General features: G+C 45.6%; 1 protein-coding gene across 1 annotated transcript in view; it reads left to right on the forward strand.

Moving 5' to 3' along the window:
- The window catches only part of LOC106741166 (zinc finger SWIM domain-containing protein 8), an 81,800-nt gene extending 61,418 nt beyond the window's left edge, over window positions 1–20,382 (forward strand). Inside the window, exons 3-22 of the mRNA XM_014612879.1 lie at window positions 7,351–7,602; window positions 8,426–8,601; window positions 9,283–9,593; window positions 10,506–10,932; window positions 11,457–11,711; window positions 11,818–12,117; window positions 13,084–13,686; window positions 14,344–14,520; window positions 14,607–14,793; window positions 15,362–15,488; window positions 15,575–15,731; window positions 15,828–16,024; window positions 16,359–16,851; window positions 16,968–17,096; window positions 17,682–17,895; window positions 18,211–18,503; window positions 18,910–19,017; window positions 19,117–19,484; window positions 19,568–19,717; window positions 19,802–20,382. Coding sequence (XP_014468365.1) covers window positions 7,351–7,602; window positions 8,426–8,601; window positions 9,283–9,593; window positions 10,506–10,932; window positions 11,457–11,711; window positions 11,818–12,117; window positions 13,084–13,686; window positions 14,344–14,520; window positions 14,607–14,793; window positions 15,362–15,488; window positions 15,575–15,731; window positions 15,828–16,024; window positions 16,359–16,851; window positions 16,968–17,096; window positions 17,682–17,895; window positions 18,211–18,503; window positions 18,910–19,017; window positions 19,117–19,484; window positions 19,568–19,717; window positions 19,802–19,868 — 4,991 coding nt within the window. The 3' untranslated portion in view covers window positions 19,869–20,382. The remainder of the gene's footprint in view (window positions 1–7,350; window positions 7,603–8,425; window positions 8,602–9,282; window positions 9,594–10,505; window positions 10,933–11,456; window positions 11,712–11,817; window positions 12,118–13,083; window positions 13,687–14,343; window positions 14,521–14,606; window positions 14,794–15,361; window positions 15,489–15,574; window positions 15,732–15,827; window positions 16,025–16,358; window positions 16,852–16,967; window positions 17,097–17,681; window positions 17,896–18,210; window positions 18,504–18,909; window positions 19,018–19,116; window positions 19,485–19,567; window positions 19,718–19,801) is intronic.
- Window positions 20,383–21,578: the final 1,196 nt, after the last annotated feature.

Genomic DNA, 21,578 nt, shown 5'->3' on the forward strand with positions numbered 1-21,578 from the left:
GGGGGGGGGGGGGGGGAAACCGTCGCGGGGAACGAGCTGAAAATTTGCAGCGAACGTGCGCGGACGGTGGTTAACGAACCGTTACTATGTTCTACCGGTCAACACGCCGATGGGGAGGTGCTTTGATGTCCCATGATTGTACAATGGCTGTCGGCACCAATCATTTTTCCGTACTACTTGCTCGTTCGCCCGCTATTCCGTCTGCAAGGAAACAAAAATAACCGGCGGATACGAACGGGCTTTTCGCTCCCGAAAAGCGAGAGCGTCACGGTTACCGGCGAGCACAATCGTCCTCTCGGAATATAAATTCCCTTAACCCTTTTTGAAACGCCGCGCGCGCTTACCGCGCGTAATCACTTTCCCGACCCTTCCTTTGGTCAACCGTTCTTCCTCCCTTTTTCTCTCTCTTTCTCTCTCTCTTTCGCCGCCCGTTAATATAATCTCGCCTAAATACCCAGAAATGTAATATTTCGGCGATAAAATCGGAAGGATCATCCAGGCAGCGTCGAAAGGGTTATTCGCGAAACGCTTCCATTTCTCTCTCTCTCTCTCTCTCGTGTCTTCCCGCGTCGCGAGTTTCAACGCAATGCGAAATTTAACCGTGAAACATGCACTAAGAGAAATCCCACCGAAATTATTAGTCATCCTCGGCAACCCAACTATATGTTTCTCTGGTTTCAATCTAAAAAATAGTACACCGAGAAAAAACCCGATTTCTGAATAGGGATCAGATGAAAACTCGATGACGAGAAGTGGAAACTTGGCGACGAGAAAAATGATATCTCTGTTTACCACACCCTGGCGCTATAGTATAACATTTGCTGGGAACATAGTTCTCCCGACTGTAATTTTCTCACCTGTGCGATTGTAGTTACAAAAGTACCAATTTATTTTTTTCTCGGTGTGCAAAACTCGCCGCCGTTACTTCGGCGAGATAAGAAGACGCTGGGCGGGGAATTCGCGTGTGCTATTCCCCGGGCCGAACTTTCTCCGGGATTTACCTTCGGGATTACCGATGAAATAGCGATTCTCACCTAGGCCGAAAATAAAGGCTTTAGGGGGAGGGGGGGAGGCGAAAGGGTGGGGAAAGTTTCCGTCCTGCCGCCCTGCCGAGACTCGTATTTCGCGCTTAGTCTGCGAGACGCGTCATATATCGACCCCCACTTGTGCGTGCATCATCCAACGCGTGTGTACCTTCGCAGCCCCGCGATTCAGACAGCGAAATAACAGGGCTTATCGCGCATGTACATGACAGGGCGTGCGGAATTATAAAACATTTTGCGTATAGCGATTCTTTTTATGAATCCGCGCAACATTACTCCGCGTTCAGCCGTAAACCGGGCACGAATGCCAACGGAGATAAAACGAAAAGTATTTCTCCGCAGGGAGAGTAGGCGGGAGAGAGAGAGAAAGAGAGAGAGAGACGGGGGGCGGAGGGGGAAAGAGAGTGTTGCATATTGCGAATCGGTACAAACGGCGCAACGTGCCGTGTAATAGGCGAGGCGGATAAGGCGAATTCGGAATTAGATGCAAATTTTATCCGTTCCCTGTCGGGATTGTATTTCAAGGAATTTAAAAGATAACCCTGCTGCCTGGTGAGCGCGCACAGAGCTGAGAGAGAGAGAGAGTGCATACTCGGCGGTGATTCAACTTCCATTTACATAGAAAATAAGCTCCGCGTCGATGCGTGCTCGGCACGTTGGAAGCTCGCAGACCTCCTCCGCGACGACCCCTCTCGACAAAGGAGCATTTCAGCAGCGTAACCTCCGATCACGCCGCGCAAGAAAATATCGCGCGCCCGCACGCGTGGTTACCGTTTGTGCAAATCCAAGCCTGTTACCTCAGCTGAGACTTCTCTCACACATTTCTTGCTGTTTTAAATCGCGCCATTTAACACGATTGCGCATGTTAACTTATAATTTAACACGATTAAACGTTTTAAATCAGACGTTTAATTAAAAATGTTAAGTGACATAACGCGTAATATAATTTCAAACGTACGATTCTAAATGGGACACATAAATAGATCCTGCATTTGGTCGTCCCCAACGTTCCCCCCCAAAATTACTTTTGTTTGCCATTTTATATTACTTACTGCCATATTACCGATCTTATATTTAAGATCTCAAGTTTACCTTCAGATGTTGTTCATTTCATTGATTACGAAACATCTGAAATTGAACTTAAGACGGTCCTAAATATAAGATCCGACTATGAATACCGGTCGGTAGTAGGACAAGCTATTTTGGGGTAACTTTGGGTATTATAATCGGAATTTATGTTGTGTCTTGGGAAATTATGAGAAATTTCCGTGCGAGCGGCACTGATAGCGCTACGAGCATAATTCGAGTCCTTAAACGCGCTCTCGCCTGGTGATGATAGCGAAGCAATAGCGAAGTGTGCTTTCGCGACTACACGACTTCGGGCGCTCGAACAGCAGCGGCCGAAGTCGCGGTGAAGATGCCTTAAGGAAGTCGTAAGGTGAAATGAGTTTGATAAGAATTCGGTCTAACTTGCGCTACGCACACATTGAAGTGTCATCTAACTGCCCGTGCGATTAGAAAAATATTGGCTGTTCAAGAATATTCGAAATGTTTGCAACTCAAGCTGATACTTTTCACACGTGTTCCTTGGGACCAACGTGCTACTTTATATCGGCATTAATGAGAAAATTAATCATTTTCATCTTTGTAATGTCGTGTATGTACGTTTACCTTAACTTCGCTTCGAAGCAACATTCATTACTTAGGTAATGAAACAAAAGTATAGATACGTAATTTTGCTCAATAAATATGAAATTTATGAGTTGGTCCTTTTATGCACTGAAGATACGACGGTCTCCCCAACACGATTGCTAAGCTCGACAGTTCGATTATCCTATCGCGCGCCGATCATGTTTGCCGTGTATCCGTGAACTGCGACCGCGCTCATCCGTGGAGGATGAATACGAGAGAATAAAAGAGACAGAGAGAGAGAGAGAGTGAGAGTGAGAGAACTTCTCACGCGAGTTCTCGGACGCGCCGCGCGGAAATGACGTTATCGCGCGGCCTATTATTAATGGAAATTCAATTTCTATTGATTCAATTTCAATTTGATTGCCGAGTATCCGGACTGCGGAGACCGAACATCGCTCTCCGTAGCGTCGCCGCTTTCGCTTCGCGGACTCGTTGAAATGTTTGTTCGCGCATCCGCTCTTCCCCCTCCTCCTTTCTCCGACGCGCGCACCCTCTTCGCAGCCTCCGCTCGCGATAAAGTGCATTTTAATAACGCATCTCGAGCGCATCCCGTCTATGCAGTCCTTCCAGCCGCTGCGTGATCCCGCCCTCGGGATATTTCCGATATTACCTGGAATCTCTTTAATTAATCGCGGACAGCTTACGATGCAGCTCGCGCGGATACATCGGATACGTCGGACTTCCGCGGAAAATTGAAATATCCACTGCCGCTGCTCGTGATTTGTTTCTCTCTTTCGTGCCCTTCCTCCCTTTTTTTTTCAATGAAGCGGGATATCTTCTGCTTTCTCTCTCCCCCCCACCCCCCATCACGTCTTTTCCCGTGATCGTAACGGCGGAAGAGGTCGCGATGTCACGACATATGGCGGACGAACGATGGCGCTTCGCAAAATCCAATGGCGACTCAATCGCCGCTAAATCGAGACACTCGATAGCGCTCTCTCTCCTTCTCTTGCCTCTCTCTCTCTCTCTCTCTCTCTCTCCTCTTTTATCCTCTTTCACCGCTTGTCTCTCCCTCTCTCTCTCTCTCTCTCTCTCTCTCTCTCTCTCTTTCCGTTCGATCCGGGCAAACTCTGCGTGAAAAAAGGCAACACGGCCGCGATGGAAATTTTTGCAAATTGTCGGTGCTCGACGCTAGATTGGACGAGCCGGCGTGCGACCATCCGAGGGAATTTCCCGGCGGCGGCGCCGCAGCTTTCGTTGAAACCGGAGGAAATTACATCGCGCGGCAAAACCGCGACCGCGAAGCTCGTTACGGTCCCCGCGCGCACGAAGAGGAAGAAGAACCCGGGGTGGAAGGCGAGAGGGAGAAGCGCGCTTTTTATTCATTTAACGGTATTTTCCCTTTGCGCGCTCACGCGCGAGCGCGAGTTACGCTATTATTACCGCTGCGCCGCGGCGGGTTGTTGGAAATTCCGCGCGAATTTCCGCGTGGTCGAATGTCGTCGTCGCGGGGGACGCCCGCGCGCGCGCGCACGGTAAAAGCGTGTTTACGCGGTGTCGTAACGCGTGTTCGCGTTCGCGAGAACGTCCATTCATTAACTCGGCCGACTATTTTCAGTACGAGGCGCGAGATGTGTTTTCCCGGTACGCTGCATTGTATTCCGCGTAAGGTTAATCATAAATATGCAGAGCGTGTGTACTTCCCTCCGCCTGTGTACGCGTATGCACACACACACAGCCGATATGCGCCGTATGTGCACGCGTACACGCCCGGCAGCGACGGTAGCGGGAAATGTATTTTCCGCTATCGATTCGTCCATGGTCTTACTCTCTGGGAAAATAGCCGATGCTACCCCATACCGTCCTTGTTTGAAACTCAAACTCTCGCGCCCCTGCCGGCCGCGGCGAGATCGATAAAGCGTCGAGTAATATTCCGCGGTAACTGTTGCTTCGTACTGCCCTTCCGGCGCTGGAAAAATGATACTTCAACTGTATCGGTAATGTAATCCTACCGCCAGCGACAGAGAGAGAAAGAGAGAGAGTATGCTTGTGTGTGTGGAGGGGGGGGGGGGATTCGAATGGAAATTTCGACCACGTTGAGCTGCCCCGTTAAACCTTTAATTCGACGACACAACGGGAGCTAAGATGACAAGGCAGGTTCAATTCTGACGATGTAACTTACTTCTACTTCGATCATCACGGTGTGTCTTTAATTTCCATTTTCGCCGTTTTCAGCGCCGAAACAAGTTGTTCCAATCAGGGTGCATTTATAGCTCTTCAACGACATTGGAATTAAATTAATCTGTAGAATCGAAAGTTCGAAAGAGGGAAGATAACAAATGTGGCTTCGTTAAAATAGGTTTTTGCTGGTCTATAGATCATCTAAGTATCATCGCAGATTATCCTTGAGAGCGTCAGAGGAGCATCAGAATTTCGACTCGAAGGGAAGAGAAACATTTCCCTGCGAAACTTGAGATCATTACCGCGACGGGACGTACCACAGAGTCAGGATTCGCAAATCCGCTGCTCCCTCGTTTCCCTTCGGCGGTTGATTATCCCCTTTTCCGACTTCGTGTATCTCTCTCTCTCTCTCTCTCTCTCCCTCTCTCTTTGTAATGAAGCTTCGCATATACGAGGCGCCGTGAAATTTTTCGCCTCTACTTCGGCCGCACAGACGCCGAATAACGATGATTGATATCCATTGATTGTAAATATCTCTAACGAAGGACTCCACCCTCTCTTTTTCTCTCTCGAGTGCGCGCACACGGCCAATCGTCGTATCGTTTTCGCGAGATTATCCGAATTATTCCCGCCGCTTCCAAACTTGATTAAGCGTGGGCTCACGTGAAATTCCCTCTCGCATCCGCATCGAGAGGCGAATATCCTCGTTCCCGCCGACTTCTTTCACTTATGCGATCACAGTTACAAATACGAAAAGTTTTCTCTCATTGCGGGGACTAATGTTACACGATGTTACGCGAATCGTGTAAGCTGGCGGTGGATTTTTCTCCCGAAGAAATAAGGGAACTCACGACACGTTGGACTAAGCGCACCGAAGATCAAAGGGGATGTTTCCATGATAAAAAATACAACGCTAATAAATTTTTTCACCGTTTTCACAATCAATTTTACGGAGCGTGAATAATGATTGTTGATTTACCCTTGTATTTTTGCTCGCGACGATGTCCCAAGCGGACGGAGAAATTATTTGTCGATGTCACGTTCGCGCGTCGTCACGATTTAACGCTACTATTATGGGGACTATTATAATTGCACGCGCGAGCGAACGGTGTCCCGATTGAAGCCATTTAGAGACCAGCGGCGGCGGCGCCTCGTATTTGACGCGACGAGCACACACAGGACGTGCATAAACGTATTAGCGTCCGTAATTATCCGCGTGGCTGTTTGAAGTTGTTAATGAGCTGCTTTCGTTATTGTTCCTCATTAATGCCACGCGCGTTGTTAGTCACAGAAACATGCCCTTCTGCGAGAGGAGTGAGAGAGAGAGAGAGAGAGAGAGAGAGAGAGACGAGGAGATGAGTGTCCGAATTGAGACGTGAAATTTCATTCACGGGTATCGTGGAAATGATTGCACAACACTCGTCGTTGAATCGTCAGATTCACACGAAAAAACAAATTGATACCGATTCAAGACTTATATATAGAAAAAAAATTAGTAATAGTTAACGAGGAATTACTTATTTTTGTTTTATTATAGAGTTCGGTCTATCGTTTCTCGTGCTCTTATTAGCTCATGCAAAATAATTATTTCCTGGTTAACTATTGCGATTTTTGAATAATGGTGCGTAACTTTTTTATTAGCTTAATCCCCTTCTACCTGCACACGAATGCTTGTATTAATGTTATCGGACGTCTTGTATATGAAAATGCAAGTCTTGAATTGATACTAATTTTTTTTCTGCAGTCTCGTCTGATCTTTCTCTCTCTCTCTCTCTCTCTCTCTCTCTCTCTCTCTCTCTCTCTCTCTCCGACTTTCTTTCGAATCGGAAAGAGAAAAAAATATTTTCTCCGAAAAGACAAGCTGTCTGTCGCACCGAAGTATCGAGTTTCGCGCACGGGAGTTGGGGGGGGGGGAAGGGTGACGCTTCCGAGCGATTTTGCGAAAATCGACGGTAATTCCGGGCCCTTTTTTTTTCTTCCCTCTTTTTTTCCCAAGCGTCGCGCCAATCGAGTTTATCTTTCAGAAAAATCGGCCACGATGGACACGCCAACTCGCGAGAGCTTGCAAAGTGCGCTCTTGATTGTTATCGCGAGGATTGGGGGTAGTTACGTACCTGTCGCCTCCCCCCCCCCCCCCCCCNCGCGTGTTCCGCGACTCACTGGTCGCGAGAAAATATCGCTGTCACGGGGCCAACTCGCGACAAACTATTTTTCTGCACGAGCCCGGTCGTAATATCGAGGACGGGCCGAAGCGCCGCTGCGCGCAATTATTTTCCAGTTGTGCAATAAGCGAGCCCGCCTCGCACACGTGGTGGTTGGGAAAATAAGGGAAAGAAAGAAAAAGTGTGGGAGTCGTGCGTGTTCAACGGCCGACGGTGGTGAATTATCCGTGAATTATCGGTCGCGCGAGCAATCACTGACGAATTTCTCGAGGAGAGACATTATTATGATCGATATATATTTATTTATTTATTTATATCTCGCTTTTCTACAGACGGACAGCCGGTGCCGACCCTGTGCGAACTAGCGGCGCGATGCGTCGCCTCTCACATCCCCTTCGAGCTGGTGGAGCATTTCTACCCGCCGGTGCCGGAACAGCTCCAGCTGCGCATCGCCTTCTGGAGCTTTCCCGACAACGAGGAGGACATACGGCTGTACTCGTGTTTGGCGAACGGCAGCGCCGACGAGTTCCTTCGCGGAGAGCATCTATTCCGGTCTAGAAGCGTAAAGGAGCCTTTGCAAATCGGTAAGACCGTAGATACACACCTTGTGCGTTTGCAGCCGCCCCGGTGACGAGGCATTTTTCGTTACATCGTTCCCGAGTAGAAATGTATCTAGTCAGCTTAAATCAAAATTTGGTAGCTAGCTGGTAGAAAAAATGCAAAATCGCTTTTGTAATATATAACCGTTGTCTAACCTTTACGTGTCAGATATGACAGAATGGATGGCGCTATTTATTAAAAAATGTATAATTAGCTTAATTATTTATAATTTATTATCTAGCTACTGTATACTCGCCAGTAGCGTTTGAAAATGAGATGGCGAATTAAAATTGAGAGATAACGTTATTCTATAAAAGTCTTAAGAGGACAGAAGTGAGCGTGCTTATCTGCCTTAATAACTACTTAATAACTTACTTAATAACTAGTTATGATTTCTCATCTCGTAACTATAATCTCTCTCGTTTCGTCACTATATAATTTCTCTCGTTTCATCACAGCTCACTTATTTATCTAGCCATTATTTAGCTACTAGAAGAAGTAAGCGTTACATTATCGGCTGGTAGCGACGTTATAAGATATGAAGTTACTTTGTGGCTAGACATCCACAAGGTCCAATTTCTACTTGGGTTTGTTCATCACATTGTCGACCGTTCACGGGGAAACTCGCGTTCCATTGTCGGTCGAGCGCCTGCTGTTCGGCCCGCGAGTTGACAGCGGCCGAAACAAGGGCCCGGCGATAAATATTGGGGGCGGATGTAGAAAACGGCAGGTCAACAATGTGTTAACTGATTTGGTCTCTCATGCTGACCTCACGCTAATCGCATCCTTGCGGCGCGTCTGAAACAGGATTCCACCTGAACGCCAGCGTGAATCCGCAAATGGTGCCGAACGGCGGGCGACCTCAGTTCAACGTCGCCGTGACCTTCGATCGACGGAAAATCACGTCGTGCAATTGCACCTGCTCCTCAACGGCCTACTGGTGCGCGCACGTAGTAGCCGTATGTCTGCACAGGATACACATGGTACGGAAAAATTACTAACGTAACACTGAGAAAGAAGAAAAAAAGGCAATCGGGCGAGAAGAACCAAGTCTTAGGGTTGTTGCAAATTTTGCCGCGCAAATTGCAGTCGAGTCAGATCCACGATCTGGGAATTTGATCTAGGAATTTGAGCGGCGGAAATGTAGACAAGGGTAAGGGTTAACGAAACTGGAACGTACTTGTGTAAAATAGATGTTCTTTCGGCCGCTAAAACGTTCATCTAATTGCATAATATGAGGAATTCCACCTCTGATGGAAGATTGAGTAAATCAGGCGACAATTACGATCAAAATAGTGTCTCGGGTCTATTTCGTGTTTGCTTGAATAAACTAAATTTTAAAGTTGTCTACAAACAAGAGATTAAAAGAACGCAAAACTTTTGTTGAAGAAAAATCGGGGCCATTGGTTCGCTACGTACAACCTTGAAATTGAGTTCGTTTATCTCGACTTGAATTGCTTTGATTGATCTTTTTTTTACGGTATAAGAAGGCCAATATATATATATAATATTTTGTATTTTTATATTTTATTATATTCTTTTTTCATGCTTTTAACTATATTTTGATTATATTTGTATTGTTTCCTTATATTTTTATTATTTTTATCATGTTTTTCTATATTTTTCCGCGGAGAGACAATGATTTCAATGCCACTTTCTTCCAGTCAACGCAAGTATGTCTGAGGGCACCGGTCAGCGAATCCCTGTCGAGACTACATCGAGAGCAACTGCAAAAGTTCGCCCAGTACCTCATCAGCGAATTGCCGCAGCAGATTTTACCTACTGCTCAACGGCTTCTGGACGAACTGTTGTCGATGCAACCGAGCGCCATCAACATTTATTGCGGAGCGCCCGATCCGACTGCAGGAGCCTCGACTCACGATCAAACGTCCTGGTACTTAGACGAGAAGACGCTACACGATAACATAAAGAAGATCCTCATCAAATTCTGCGTGCCCGCTCCCATAGTGTTCAGGTGAATATTGTGGACAGACGCCAAGCTCACTGGCTTTTGTATGCTTTTAAGAATTGCGATACCTTCACTTTGATCAGCTTTACAATGCATCCTGTATCTAATAGGATAATTTGTTTTTTTAGTAATTCTCGGGAGACATATTTTTCTATTGGTTATAGGATGCGTTGCAAAACCCGTCGAGGTGAAGTTTTTATGACCTTTATAGCTCCTACTTCCTCACCGCAGCTATCTTAATTAATGACGTCAGAAATGAGAGAGTGTGCTTAAAATTCTTGCGGAATATGTTGAAATAAAAGAACATTTTCATAAACTGATCATATGTTTTTGCGATCGATTGAGCATATTTGTAAAATATTCCGAAAATTTCCCATTTACCTTAACAATCGCTAAGTAACCGTGAAATTAACGTAACAAAATCACGAGAAAAGATAGTCTAAAAAGGAAGATCGCATGCGTCGTGTTAATTTTCAAATTATTCATTGATCGTTAGAGTAAAAGGGAAAAAGTTTCGGAAGTTTCAGAATTTCCGAAATATTTAAAAAATGTTCTCAATCGATTACGATCGATCGTCATTCTTTTACGAGCTTTTACATATCCTTTCATCCCTTCCGACGTGTTTCGCAAGAATTTTAGGCATGCGTTTTCTCGCTTTTGACGGTCTTCAAACAAGACGAGCGAGGGATCAGCGTCCTTATTCTGTAACTGTAATACGTTTTGCATAATACGTTTTGTCTGCGCAAAGATTTGTAACGCGTATGTTAAAAGGTACGGAATAAGGGCGCCGGAGCACTAAGTATCCGACTGTACGCTGCTAAACTTCAGAAGAGTAGAACCTCACGTGTCGAGGCTATCATCACGTCCGTACATACGTAGTCGCGATTTGACTCGTTATTTCATTCCGCCATCTTTCAGCGACGTTAATTACCTGAGCACCACGGCGCCACCCGCTGCTGCCGAGTGGGCATCGCTGCTGCGGCCATTGAGAGGCCGCGAGCCCGAGGGCATGTGGAACCTCCTCTCGATAGTGCGCGAGATGTTCAAGCGGAATGACCGTAACGCCATACCTCTTCTGGAGATCATCACGGAGGAGTGCATGGCCTGCGAGCAGATCCTCGTCTGGTGGTTCAACACCAAGGTTGCGTTGCTCAACGGCACCGGATACGGCGGCAAGCATAATATGAACAGCAACGTCCACGCTTCCCAGCACGCGTGCTCGTCCCTCTGCGACGAGATCGTCGTGCTGTGGCGATTAGCCTCGTTGAATCCCGGCCTCTCACCGGCGGAGCGCGAGATGCTGCATGCTCAATTCTTGACTTGGCACTTGAAGATCATAGACAAAGTGAGCGTCCTGTCCTCTCCCGTACATGTATGCCCTGCCATTCCCTGGATAAAAAATTACACGACTTTCAACCTTACATATTTACGCGCATAAAGTCAAAATTAGAATTATAATTAGAGTTACTTATGCGATTTTCGATTTTCTCATTGGTTACGTACAGGAAGTCGCGTAATTTTCTCCATCTATGCGGTCTACGACCTTATGCATACACGCACAAGCTTGAAGCCGCGTAACTTTCGATCTAGGGAATATCCATGCCGCGGTGTGTACAGAGGGAAGCGGAAGGATTTAGACGCATTGAAATTAGGAGTTACAACGGACTATCATCGGATTGAGAATCGACGTGACAGCCGTAGTACACGTGCACTTGCTTAGTTCATCTCTCAATCGTGATAGTTTGTCGCGCTACCAACTTCAGTGCATCCAAACCGTTTCGCTTCGCACTGTACGCTCCGGCGACATGTGGTGAGAGATCGTCTCAGTCGGAGTCGGTTCTCTAACGAGTCACTCGCCTGTCGTCGTAGGTCACCAAGAGCCGTGGCAGTTCCGTGTCGCATAATTCGCACAACAGGAACAACAGTGGCACGCAGAAGGAAACTTCCCTGAAACACGATGTTGCGGTATTCACCGGCTTCAAACCGGCGCTGGAGGCTTGCTACCTGGACTGGGACGAGTACATCTTGCCCGGGATCACCTACACCGCTGGTAGCAATCCCATGTATCACTGTCCCTTCACCTGCTTCCGACACGCCGGCGACACGAGAACGGAGGTCAATCAGGTCGGTATCGCCGCTTCCTTTTCCAACGAACTCTACCTTTCTCTCTCTCTCTTTCTCGCTGGCCTCGCTTACGTAACGCGACCCGACGTACGGGTCTCTTCTCCAGGTCAATTCCAGCTCGGCTGTGCTGAATTACCAACCACCGATCTCGCATCACCACCACAGACGGCCGTTGAACGTCGGCCTGGTTGAATTCAGTTACTTGGACCGGCGACGGCTGAATCCGCGTGAGTTTTCTCTGTGCTCGCGGAACGCTGGCGGCGGTGGCGACGGGAATCGCAGCAGCGTCAGCTCCGAGGGCTTCTGCGAGAATGACACCGACATTCCCGACATAACGGAATCTCAAGTCGTCCTCGTCAGACAAGGTTGCGCTCAGCTGAACAACTGCGGCGACACGGACTCGCAGGTGATTTCTCTCAAATAGCACGGCGAATTCTTCAAGTACTCCCGAAATGTGCTCTCCTGTTCCGTGTTGTCGTTCTTTAGGAATCTATGGAAGAATACGGTCAGAATGATTTAGGACGTTGCATGCATCATGATTGGAATTCTCGAGAACTTCTTCGTGTATTCACGTAGAATCATTTCATACCAACACACGCGTATTTTATTAATTTAAGGGGAATGGTGTTTTTAAGAACAGAAAGGGGAATACGAAATACCCCCCCCCCTTTCCTGTAAACACACCAACTCGAAGAGTAACAAGTAAAAGTTGATTTTAAAAAGTTACACTAATATTATAATTTCATTCAGCAGTATAAATGTTATATGTAATACATATTGTGAGTAACAATTATATTGTTAACAGGAAATTATAATATTGATGTAACGTTACTGTTAGTGTTTGGTAGGTAACAATCCTCCTCTCCAAATGAATTAATTAAAATACACTCAGCTTTCAACCACGTGAAAGAAGAGAGCGATTCAGAAAATTGCACAAAAATCAGATAGAATTAAAATACACACGCGCGAAACATTAAAAGTAACACAAACGTGTATTGATGAAGAAGTAATTGTGACAAAATAACGCTCGTGATTCCTCACGAATTTTCAAAGTATTTAGAATACCGAGTCGCGAAATGTTCGTTAAATAATGAACTTTTGAGGAATACATCAAGACGAATTTGACTGCGATTAATTCTTCAAAAATTCCTCAGACCACTTGTCTAACTTTTCTAAATACTCGTTAAGATGAATTCTCTACATAAACCTCCTATCCACCGCTGCGCTATCTGGATTTCTCCTTTTTCCCCTCATTCATTTTCCTCCGTTTATTTTCCCGACGCTCGTGTTCATTTCGCAATGAACGTCAATCGTCGCTTCGTTGCTTCACTTCTTTGTTCTCCTCGCGTCACGCCGCGCATTGTGTGTTCAGGAGGGAGGTGGCAGCGAATCGTCCTCTAACAGCAACGTCAGCCTGAAAGATGCTCAAGGCTCGGACAATCCCCGCTCAAACGCCTCGTCCGAGACTAATAGTGATAGTAACGACAGTAGTAATAACAAAGCAGCATGCGAGGATAGTAGGATGAATCTCCCGGAGAACCGCGACAAGTCGGCGCTCTCCAAGGACACCGCCGCCAAAAGTGAACAGGAGTCTGACCAAGAGAAAGAGGCCAGACAACCGTTCAAGGATGAGAGCTCCTCGTCCAGCAGCGATAGTCCTTCCGGTGACGAGTATCACGTGTATTACTACGATCCGAAAACCGTCACCAGCAGCAGTGGCCTGCCGAGCAAATACGTGAACAGCAATACCCATGCCACGGCCACACCGGACATCGGTACGGTTTTGGACAACTTGAAGAAGATCGAGGACCCGTGGGACATCCTGTTCTCGCGGGCGGAAGGACTCTACGCTCACGGTCACACGAGGGAAGCCTGCATTCTCGGTGTACAGCTGGCCGAGGAGCTCTTGGCTAACCCGCCCGACCTTATGATCGAGGGGCCGCCGGCGCCGGCTAGCAAGAGCAGGCGGAAAAAGGTAACGTTTCTAAAAAAAGCCGCCGAATTAATCGAGTAATTAAGGCTCCTGGTCCTACAGTTGCAATGTAAGTTAATTAATTATTTACTTTGTTAACCCTAGTTCCGCACATTCCGGTCCAATGGACCGCCTAAACGTTCTTCGATTTTCTAGTTCTCACATGGTATACTATTTTTCGTTTCCTTGAAGCAGGTGTCCGTTGGACACGAACGAACATTGCTTTTCGTTAAATCGCGTTTGCTAAACTATTTGGAATTTTTTTTTCCGAAAATATTTTTTTTCTTATAATAATAAATTTAGTTTAAACCCAAATCATTTTCCATGACCTGACATCATAAATATCTTATTTAGGCATTGTATTTCGAATTCCCACATTTCAAGCTTAAAAAATATCAATTAGAACGAAAATGACAAGACGACGACGAAAGTCGAGCGGATCGGAACGTGGCGGATTAAGGACTCAAAAGTAAATTTGTGCGTAATTAAGTTTGAAACTCCCGTTTTATAAGGCGAAAGGCGTAAAAATACATACGCAAAATTCTTGCGAGATACGTTGAATGAAGTAATTAACTAATAAGTAAATTAAAGAATTAATTAATTAAACGATACGATGTTACACCGACAAACCGTGTGATACTCAGCCGCCTGATGTTACAGCAACACGTTAATTCGGCGTCTCATCAGTTAACGTGTCTCGCTTCGGCGACTCTGGCGAAATGCGGATTCCTGTGCACGGTATTGGCCGAGAACCCAGAACATCACAATCTGGCGTTTCGTGTGGGGCTTTTCGGCCTCGAAATGGCCAGGCCACCGGCGAACACGAAACCGTTGGAGGTAGGATCAGAGAATCGAGATTTAGGGGACCTAACTGTGCCGTGCCGCGTTTGTTCAAGATTCATGATTACTTTCGACTTAACCAGGTCAAGCTGGCTCACCAGGAGAGCGAATTAGTGGTATTACTAAAGAGGATCCCTTTGGGACCGGCGGAATTAGCCATGATACGACAGAGAGCGGAACAACTGAGGGACGGCGTTATGCGATCAAGAGGGCACGCGCTCTTGCCCATCATGCTGGCCAGCTTCATATACGATGCGCTTGATGTGCCAAGTATGCAGCACTTTCGTCCATATTCTAACCGCACACTCAGCGTTCAATGTGGCCGCATAATTTCCGATTCCAAGTTCTATTTATATTTACATCTGGCTTTCTGTAGATTAGAAAGATATAGTTTTAAAGTCTCGGAGGAAATCTGGCTTTGTTTTCCATCTTTCCGCGGGTGAGTGAAAAAAAAAGTAGGAAAAAACCGGATTTTTCGATTTTCCACAGATTTCTCGGTTTCTTTCCGAGGAAAGATTGGAAGAAACGATTTTTTTCTCAACTATATACAAAAACCAAGGAGAGATAGAACGGGCCTTTAAAAGCCTAATCGCAGCTGTCGGAGCGATATGATTTCTTTTATTTACAGCTTCCGAACAAACGTACGCGTTGAATCAAGTTTCTGCGCTAATAAAACGAGTCCTGAGTCCTAAATATTCGATTTATTTTATATTTCATTTTATTTTATTCAGAGTCCCATATATTTAATTAGATTCATAATTATATAAAAGAAAGAGTTTCTTTCCCTGTTAAATCGTACATAAGCAGGATGGAAAATTTAAGATCGAATGCTTCGCAGGAGTGAAATTGCCGACAGAGGTCGAACCGAATCTCGGATTTGACGCTGCCGTAGCTGTGCTGGGATTGAAGGCGAATGTGAGTGAAGCGGATCATCCGCTTCTTTGCGAAGGAACACGTAGGCAGAGGTAACGAGTTCGCGACTATCGTTTAGCATTAAGCGTGTGTATGCGTGTTAATGTAGATAAGAGCACGTAAATCTTTTCTTCCTCAGAGGGGAGTTGGCTATCACCCTGCTCGTTCATTACAAAGACGATCCCGTCAAATTGGCCAGAATCATGGACAAATTACTGGATCGAGACGTTCATCAGCTAATCAAATCGCCCATCCTCAGTAGCTATTACACCTCCAATCCTCCTACTAAGAGCGAGGTAAGTATCTCTGCGAGAAATATCTCCGAATGGTACGAAGCGTGCGCGCACGAGATTTTCAAAATTTTTCTCAAAAAAAAAAAGAAAAAATCGCAGATGTCAAGATGTGTTCACGAAGAATGCTCGTCACCCCTCACCGGGAAGGACAACGGCGGAAATGGCGATAACATCGTCGGCGGTAGTAGCAGACCTCACAGCAGCACCAGCGCGGAGCTAGAGAGTGGTATGAGTGCACTGACCGTACAACCGCAGATTGTTCAGCCATCTGTGCCTATTAGAACTAAAGAAACGCGGTACGTGCTTGTGAACGGATCATAATACAGTGCGAGACGATAACTATTGCCACCTTGAATATCTTCGAAGTATTCAATGCTGGAGGAAAATTTATTCAACGGAAATTTTTCACTGATACCGCGATTACTTTGAACAATTTTGTTCATCTTCATCTCTCTCTCTCTCTCTCTCTCTCTTTCTCTCTAGAATAGTTAGTAAAACTTTTTTATTTTTCGGATATATTCAAGATGGTACTAGCCATTGTCTCACTTTGAATTACCTTTGTAATACAACACACGTGTCGCGTAATAAATTGTGTCTGATATATATCTCTGTTTTCCTTTTTGTATCCAGATATAAGAGTAAAAGAGTATATCCGTCTATTCCCAACCAGCCGTCAGAAGCGGGGGCACACTTCATGTGCGAGCTCGCGAAAACTGTCCTAGCGAAGGCCGGTGGCACCAGTTCCACGTCGTTATTCCATCAGCCATCCACCAGTCAGAACCATCACGGTCCGCACAGGGCGCTTCACATGTGCGCTTTTCAGCTCGGCTTGTACGCTCTTGGTCTGCACAATTGCGTCAGTCCGAATTGGCTCAGTCGCACGTACTCAAGCCACGTATCCTGGATAACCGGTCAGGCGATGGAGATCGGAGCGCCGGCTATCTGGTTCCTCATCGACAGCTGGGAAGGCCACTTGACGCCACCTGAGGCTGCCAGTATAGCCGACAAGTCGTCTCGAGGGAGCGATCCGAATATGGTCAGAGCAGCGGCGGAGCTCGCTTTGTCCTGCCTGCCGCACGCGCACGCGCTCAACCCCAATGAAATCCAGAGAGCCATATCTCAAGTACGTGCGATCGAGTCACTTTTCGATGCCTTATTTATCTCATAGATTATTCATCGCTTGACACCTTTACCCGTCATCGATTATTCATCGCTCAATGTTTCGTTCTTCTCCTGCAGTGTAAGGAACAGAGTGAAGCTATGCTGGAGAAAGCCTGTATCACAGTGGAAAACACCGCGAAAGGCGGCGGTGTTTATCCGGAGGTGCTCTTTCAGGTGGCGAAGTACTGGTACGAGCTGTTTCTCCGGGTAAGTTCGAGTTGCTACTACCTGCTTCATTAGCAGTCAAATTCAGTCGTGTACACACGCGTACAAAACGATCGGCATACACTTTTTCATATTTTTCGTCGATAAAATAAGTACAAACTGTTTTACGAGCGAGTATAACAAGTATAGTATTTTCTTTACATTACATTATCATAAATCGTTCTTCCCACAAATATTTTTGTTTTACTTGTATTTTGTCGTGTTGCACAGACATTATAATAACGAAGTAATATGAAAAGATTGTGGAAATTATATATATTTTTATGCATAAAGAATTTATTTTTAACCCTCATCTTACATATGGAGGCAACGTGACGAAATTAACACGTTCTGACAAAATTCAAATTAGACTAAATTCTAATTTATTTATAGATTTTTTTCAATTTACGCGGATAATAGGCAAAGTTTTAGCTACTCAGAAAAAATTGATCATCATTTTTTCATTATTTTTATGTTACTATATGAAAATGAGGAGAAATCGACAATCCTTGAAGTCGTAATCTTACCCTCTTTCTCCTACATCGGTTAGTTTATTAAACATATCTCTTCACATTCCTTTTCGAACAGCGAAATCCTGGTGGCGATCAGCAGGATGATGTTCCACATGATCCTTTGCAACTGGATCTCAATGGGATACTGTTAGTCGAACCAGGGCCTCCCGTGGACTTGCCAAATAATCAGATGATGCCCGGCCCGACTCAGGCGGTTGTTGTGACCAGCACGCAACCTCCACCTCAGCCTTACTCCACTCATCCAACGATCACAACTTTGGCGCCTTTAGGTAGAACAAACTCGGCTTTTAGATTCTTATCAATAATCTTTGCTTAAAGTTTGCCTCAAATAAGATATTCAGAATTCGGAATGTGGATGTGAATTTTTCAGTTGAATTTTGTAATTATAAATACAATGTCGCATGTATTATATAATTTAAATGAAAAATTCGAATTCAACTTTAAATTCAGATGAGTATCTTTATATTTTATAAGAAATGTTTTAAATAACAGGATTATTAATACGAACCTTAGAGATTAACCTTAGAATCTTAGAGATATCGTCGAATCTCTCTAATCATACTTTATGTGTGATTCTGTTCCAGGCGTCGGCATGCCATACGCAGTGGGCCCCTTCAGTTTTGTACATCCCCACCATTCTATCGCGACATTCAGTGGCCCCATGCCGTCGCATCGTGTCACTCTACCGCCCGCACCTCCGCACATGCAGATGTATCATGCGTTTCCACCTCATCCCGGGCATCCACAGCATCCGCAACACCCCCCACATCCGCATCATCCACCTCCGCCCGCGCCACCACCACCTGGGCCGCAGTATTACACTGCACAGCCTCCGCCTGCCCCAGGAGCTCATCACTTATACCCCATGCCAGTCAATGTAAGCGCGTTATCTTGCCATTTGTTTCTTCATATCTCTCGGTATTTGTTAACTAGGGTTGCTGATCATTTCGAAGCTTCGAGCTTTTGAATTTTGGTAAGCCGAATCCTCGAAAGTACGTCTTTAAAGGCTGCAATCTTCGCGCTTTGAAGCTTCAAAGAGCACAGCCTTGCGGATGAGATTAAGATTAGATAGCGATAGATCAGATTGAGATTAAGTGGCGGGTTCGAATGATGTTTTTTACATTTTAAAAATCTTACAATTCCGGTATTTCGAAGATTCGATATAATCTCAACATTTTAACACTGAACATCAAAGCTTCTTGGAAGTATTTGAAATTCGAATGTCGATTTCGAATGTACGAAGAGAAAACGCCAATCCTAACATTAACTCTTATCTCACTCAGGTCCAAGCGGGAGTAGCTGGTCCTCTCCCAGGGCAAAATACATTACCCCCCGGGCCGCCGTTGGTCCAAACACAACCCATAATATCGACTGTGAGAGCTCAACCTCAGGTAATTTCCACGTGTTGCGGTAAAAATATAACATAATGATTTCGTGCGTGCGCGCGTGTGTCTTGCCGTGGATAAAAAAGATCGGTTTCTTCGTCGCAGGTTCACAGGCAGAATCAACCGTTCAGTCAGCAGCATTTGCGGACGCTCGTTTCTGCCTATCGCGTGGGTATGTTGGCCTTGGAGACTTTGGCTCGTCGGGTGCACGATGACCGGCCTCAGGCCAAATTTGCACGTAATCCACCATACGGGGAAGACGTGAAATTTTTGCTCAGGGTTGCGAAGCGTCTCGGCACGCAGTATATGCATCAGCTTTGCATCTGCGCCGTGAATAGTATCGTCAGTCCCTTCGTTCTCCACCATGTCGCTCTGGAAGCGTCCCAGTACCTCGCCAGGAACAACCCGGCGCTCATTCTGCAGCACTTGAGATCCGCCTTATTGGCGCCGCTGGTGCACAAGTGCCAACAGATGTTAGTATAGTCGCGTGAAGTCCGAGCGACCGACAGATCACACGGTGAGTGAGGCGACAAATAAAACGTATTCTCGATTCCAGGTATATTCAGTGTATGCATCAGAAGCTGTATCACTTAACAGCTAGCGATTACGAGGAGTTCGCCAATGTGGTATGCGCGGCACGGGCCGCCTTTCAGATCAACCCCGAAGGAAATACTCAGTTCAAGGAGTGGCTGCAATCCATTAAAAGGTGAGCGGCCGGCCCAAACGTCTCATCCTTGCGAACGGGACCGCCCGCAACGACACCCGAGTACTTACTCGTCTGTGATTTCAGATCTCAATCCTGCAATAAAGACTTGTGGGCGCAGATTAACGCGGCGCTACAACAGACCGGCAAATGACACAGAATCGAGCCAGCCGCGACGTGGCTCACCTCCCTCCCCCATCACCCTCATCCTCCGCCGCCGCCACCGCCACCGCCTCCGCCACCACCTACGACCACGACTCTCGTGTTGCAGCATCAACACCCGTGTCATCCCCATCCACAGAGTGTCGTATGCGTTCACGGACTGGCCATCAATCCTACCCTCAACAAGTTCACTTGGGACAAGATCTCGATACCGTGCATCGTCGAGGAGGTGACGCACCAACTGGCGCCTCCTCCCCCTCCTCAGCATCAGATGATGGCCGGTATGCCGGGACCGTCCGCGTGGCAAGAACCAACCGACGGCCGTGGTTCTCAAGGGATCAATCCCAGAGACGCTTGAGATATATTTTAAGTTTTAGTTAAATGTATTTAGATCACAAAGTACTTTAGTTAAGCGTATGTAACTTCGAGGATGAGTTAGGTTAGGTTAGGTATCACTAAGTCAGCAGTTAAGTGTAACAGCAGCCACGAGTATAAGTTTTAGGTATATATATATATATATACATATATATATATATAGTTTTAGGTATATATATACATATATATACATATATATATACATATATATACACATATATATACATATATATACATATATATATATATATATATATTTATACACACAATTCTCTAAGATCTATATAGAGATGATGTTGATGAGCGCGCGCCACTGATCTATAGAATCTTTTTGCATAAAAGTGATATGTGTATATTGTGTATTAACGGCCAAGAATCAAAATTCACGTTTGGACTTGGACATTCATGTCGGACACACGAGGGAATCGCCGGTCGGATCATTTCTTTCACAGTGTCTTTCTGTAGCCGCGGTTAGATAGTGAATTTTATTTTCATTTATATAGGTAGAGAATTAATTCTCCCGTGTTATTTTATTTTTGTAAACAAATTCCGAATATCGATATCGTCTATTTATATATAACGATCGTAGGATCAAATCCGTATGTAAGTAAAGTTTACTTAACGTTACGCCAAAATTTTTATAGAAGCGAATTTTTTTTTAATTTTCTTCTAGTGGCGCTTTAGCGTCTCCTGGTGAGTCGTAACGCCCCCCCCCCCCCCCCCCCCCCCCCCCCCNGTTTTCTTCTTTTGTCTCTGTACATCCCGTTACGCTTTATTTCGTTTCTCTTCTCTCTTTTTTATTGTATCGTAGTTGTTTACGCTACACCCGACCGCAACATATTTTTCGTTTGTCATTATTGACAATCCGTATAAACGAAATGATCTCTGTAATTTTTAAATTAAAATAATTTGAGATACAAATAAAGAAGAAAACACACATTACATACAGCCGGCATATCACCTTCAGATTTGAGCCACCTATCCATCTGGCAGTGCCAGTCTCGTGTCCTACGAAATACCACCATTGATTAGCTGTATCTTCAACATTCCTTTCGTAGATTTCTTTGGCATGCGAGTGTTGTTAACCGTCTCTCGGTTTTTTTTTTGGCAGTGAAACGATAGCGGACGAATATTCCATTGTTCACACTTTCACTGTTCTTTCAATGATGATTGACATGACCGGTGGCTCGTAAATGATAGCGGTGAACACATCGGTGCGTTTCTTTTTTTCTTTCTTTTCCTTTACGTTCGTTATAATTTATTACGTTATTATAATTTATTTTCAAATCATCCGTTATATATTGTTGTAGGAAAGGAGAAGGAAAGA

The sequence above is a fragment of the Dinoponera quadriceps genome, unplaced genomic scaffold (genome assembly GCF_001313825.1).
Source record: "Dinoponera quadriceps isolate SergipeBrazil2010 unplaced genomic scaffold, ASM131382v1 scaffold475, whole genome shotgun sequence".
NCBI classification, from domain to species: Eukaryota; Metazoa; Arthropoda; class Insecta; order Hymenoptera; family Formicidae; genus Dinoponera; species Dinoponera quadriceps.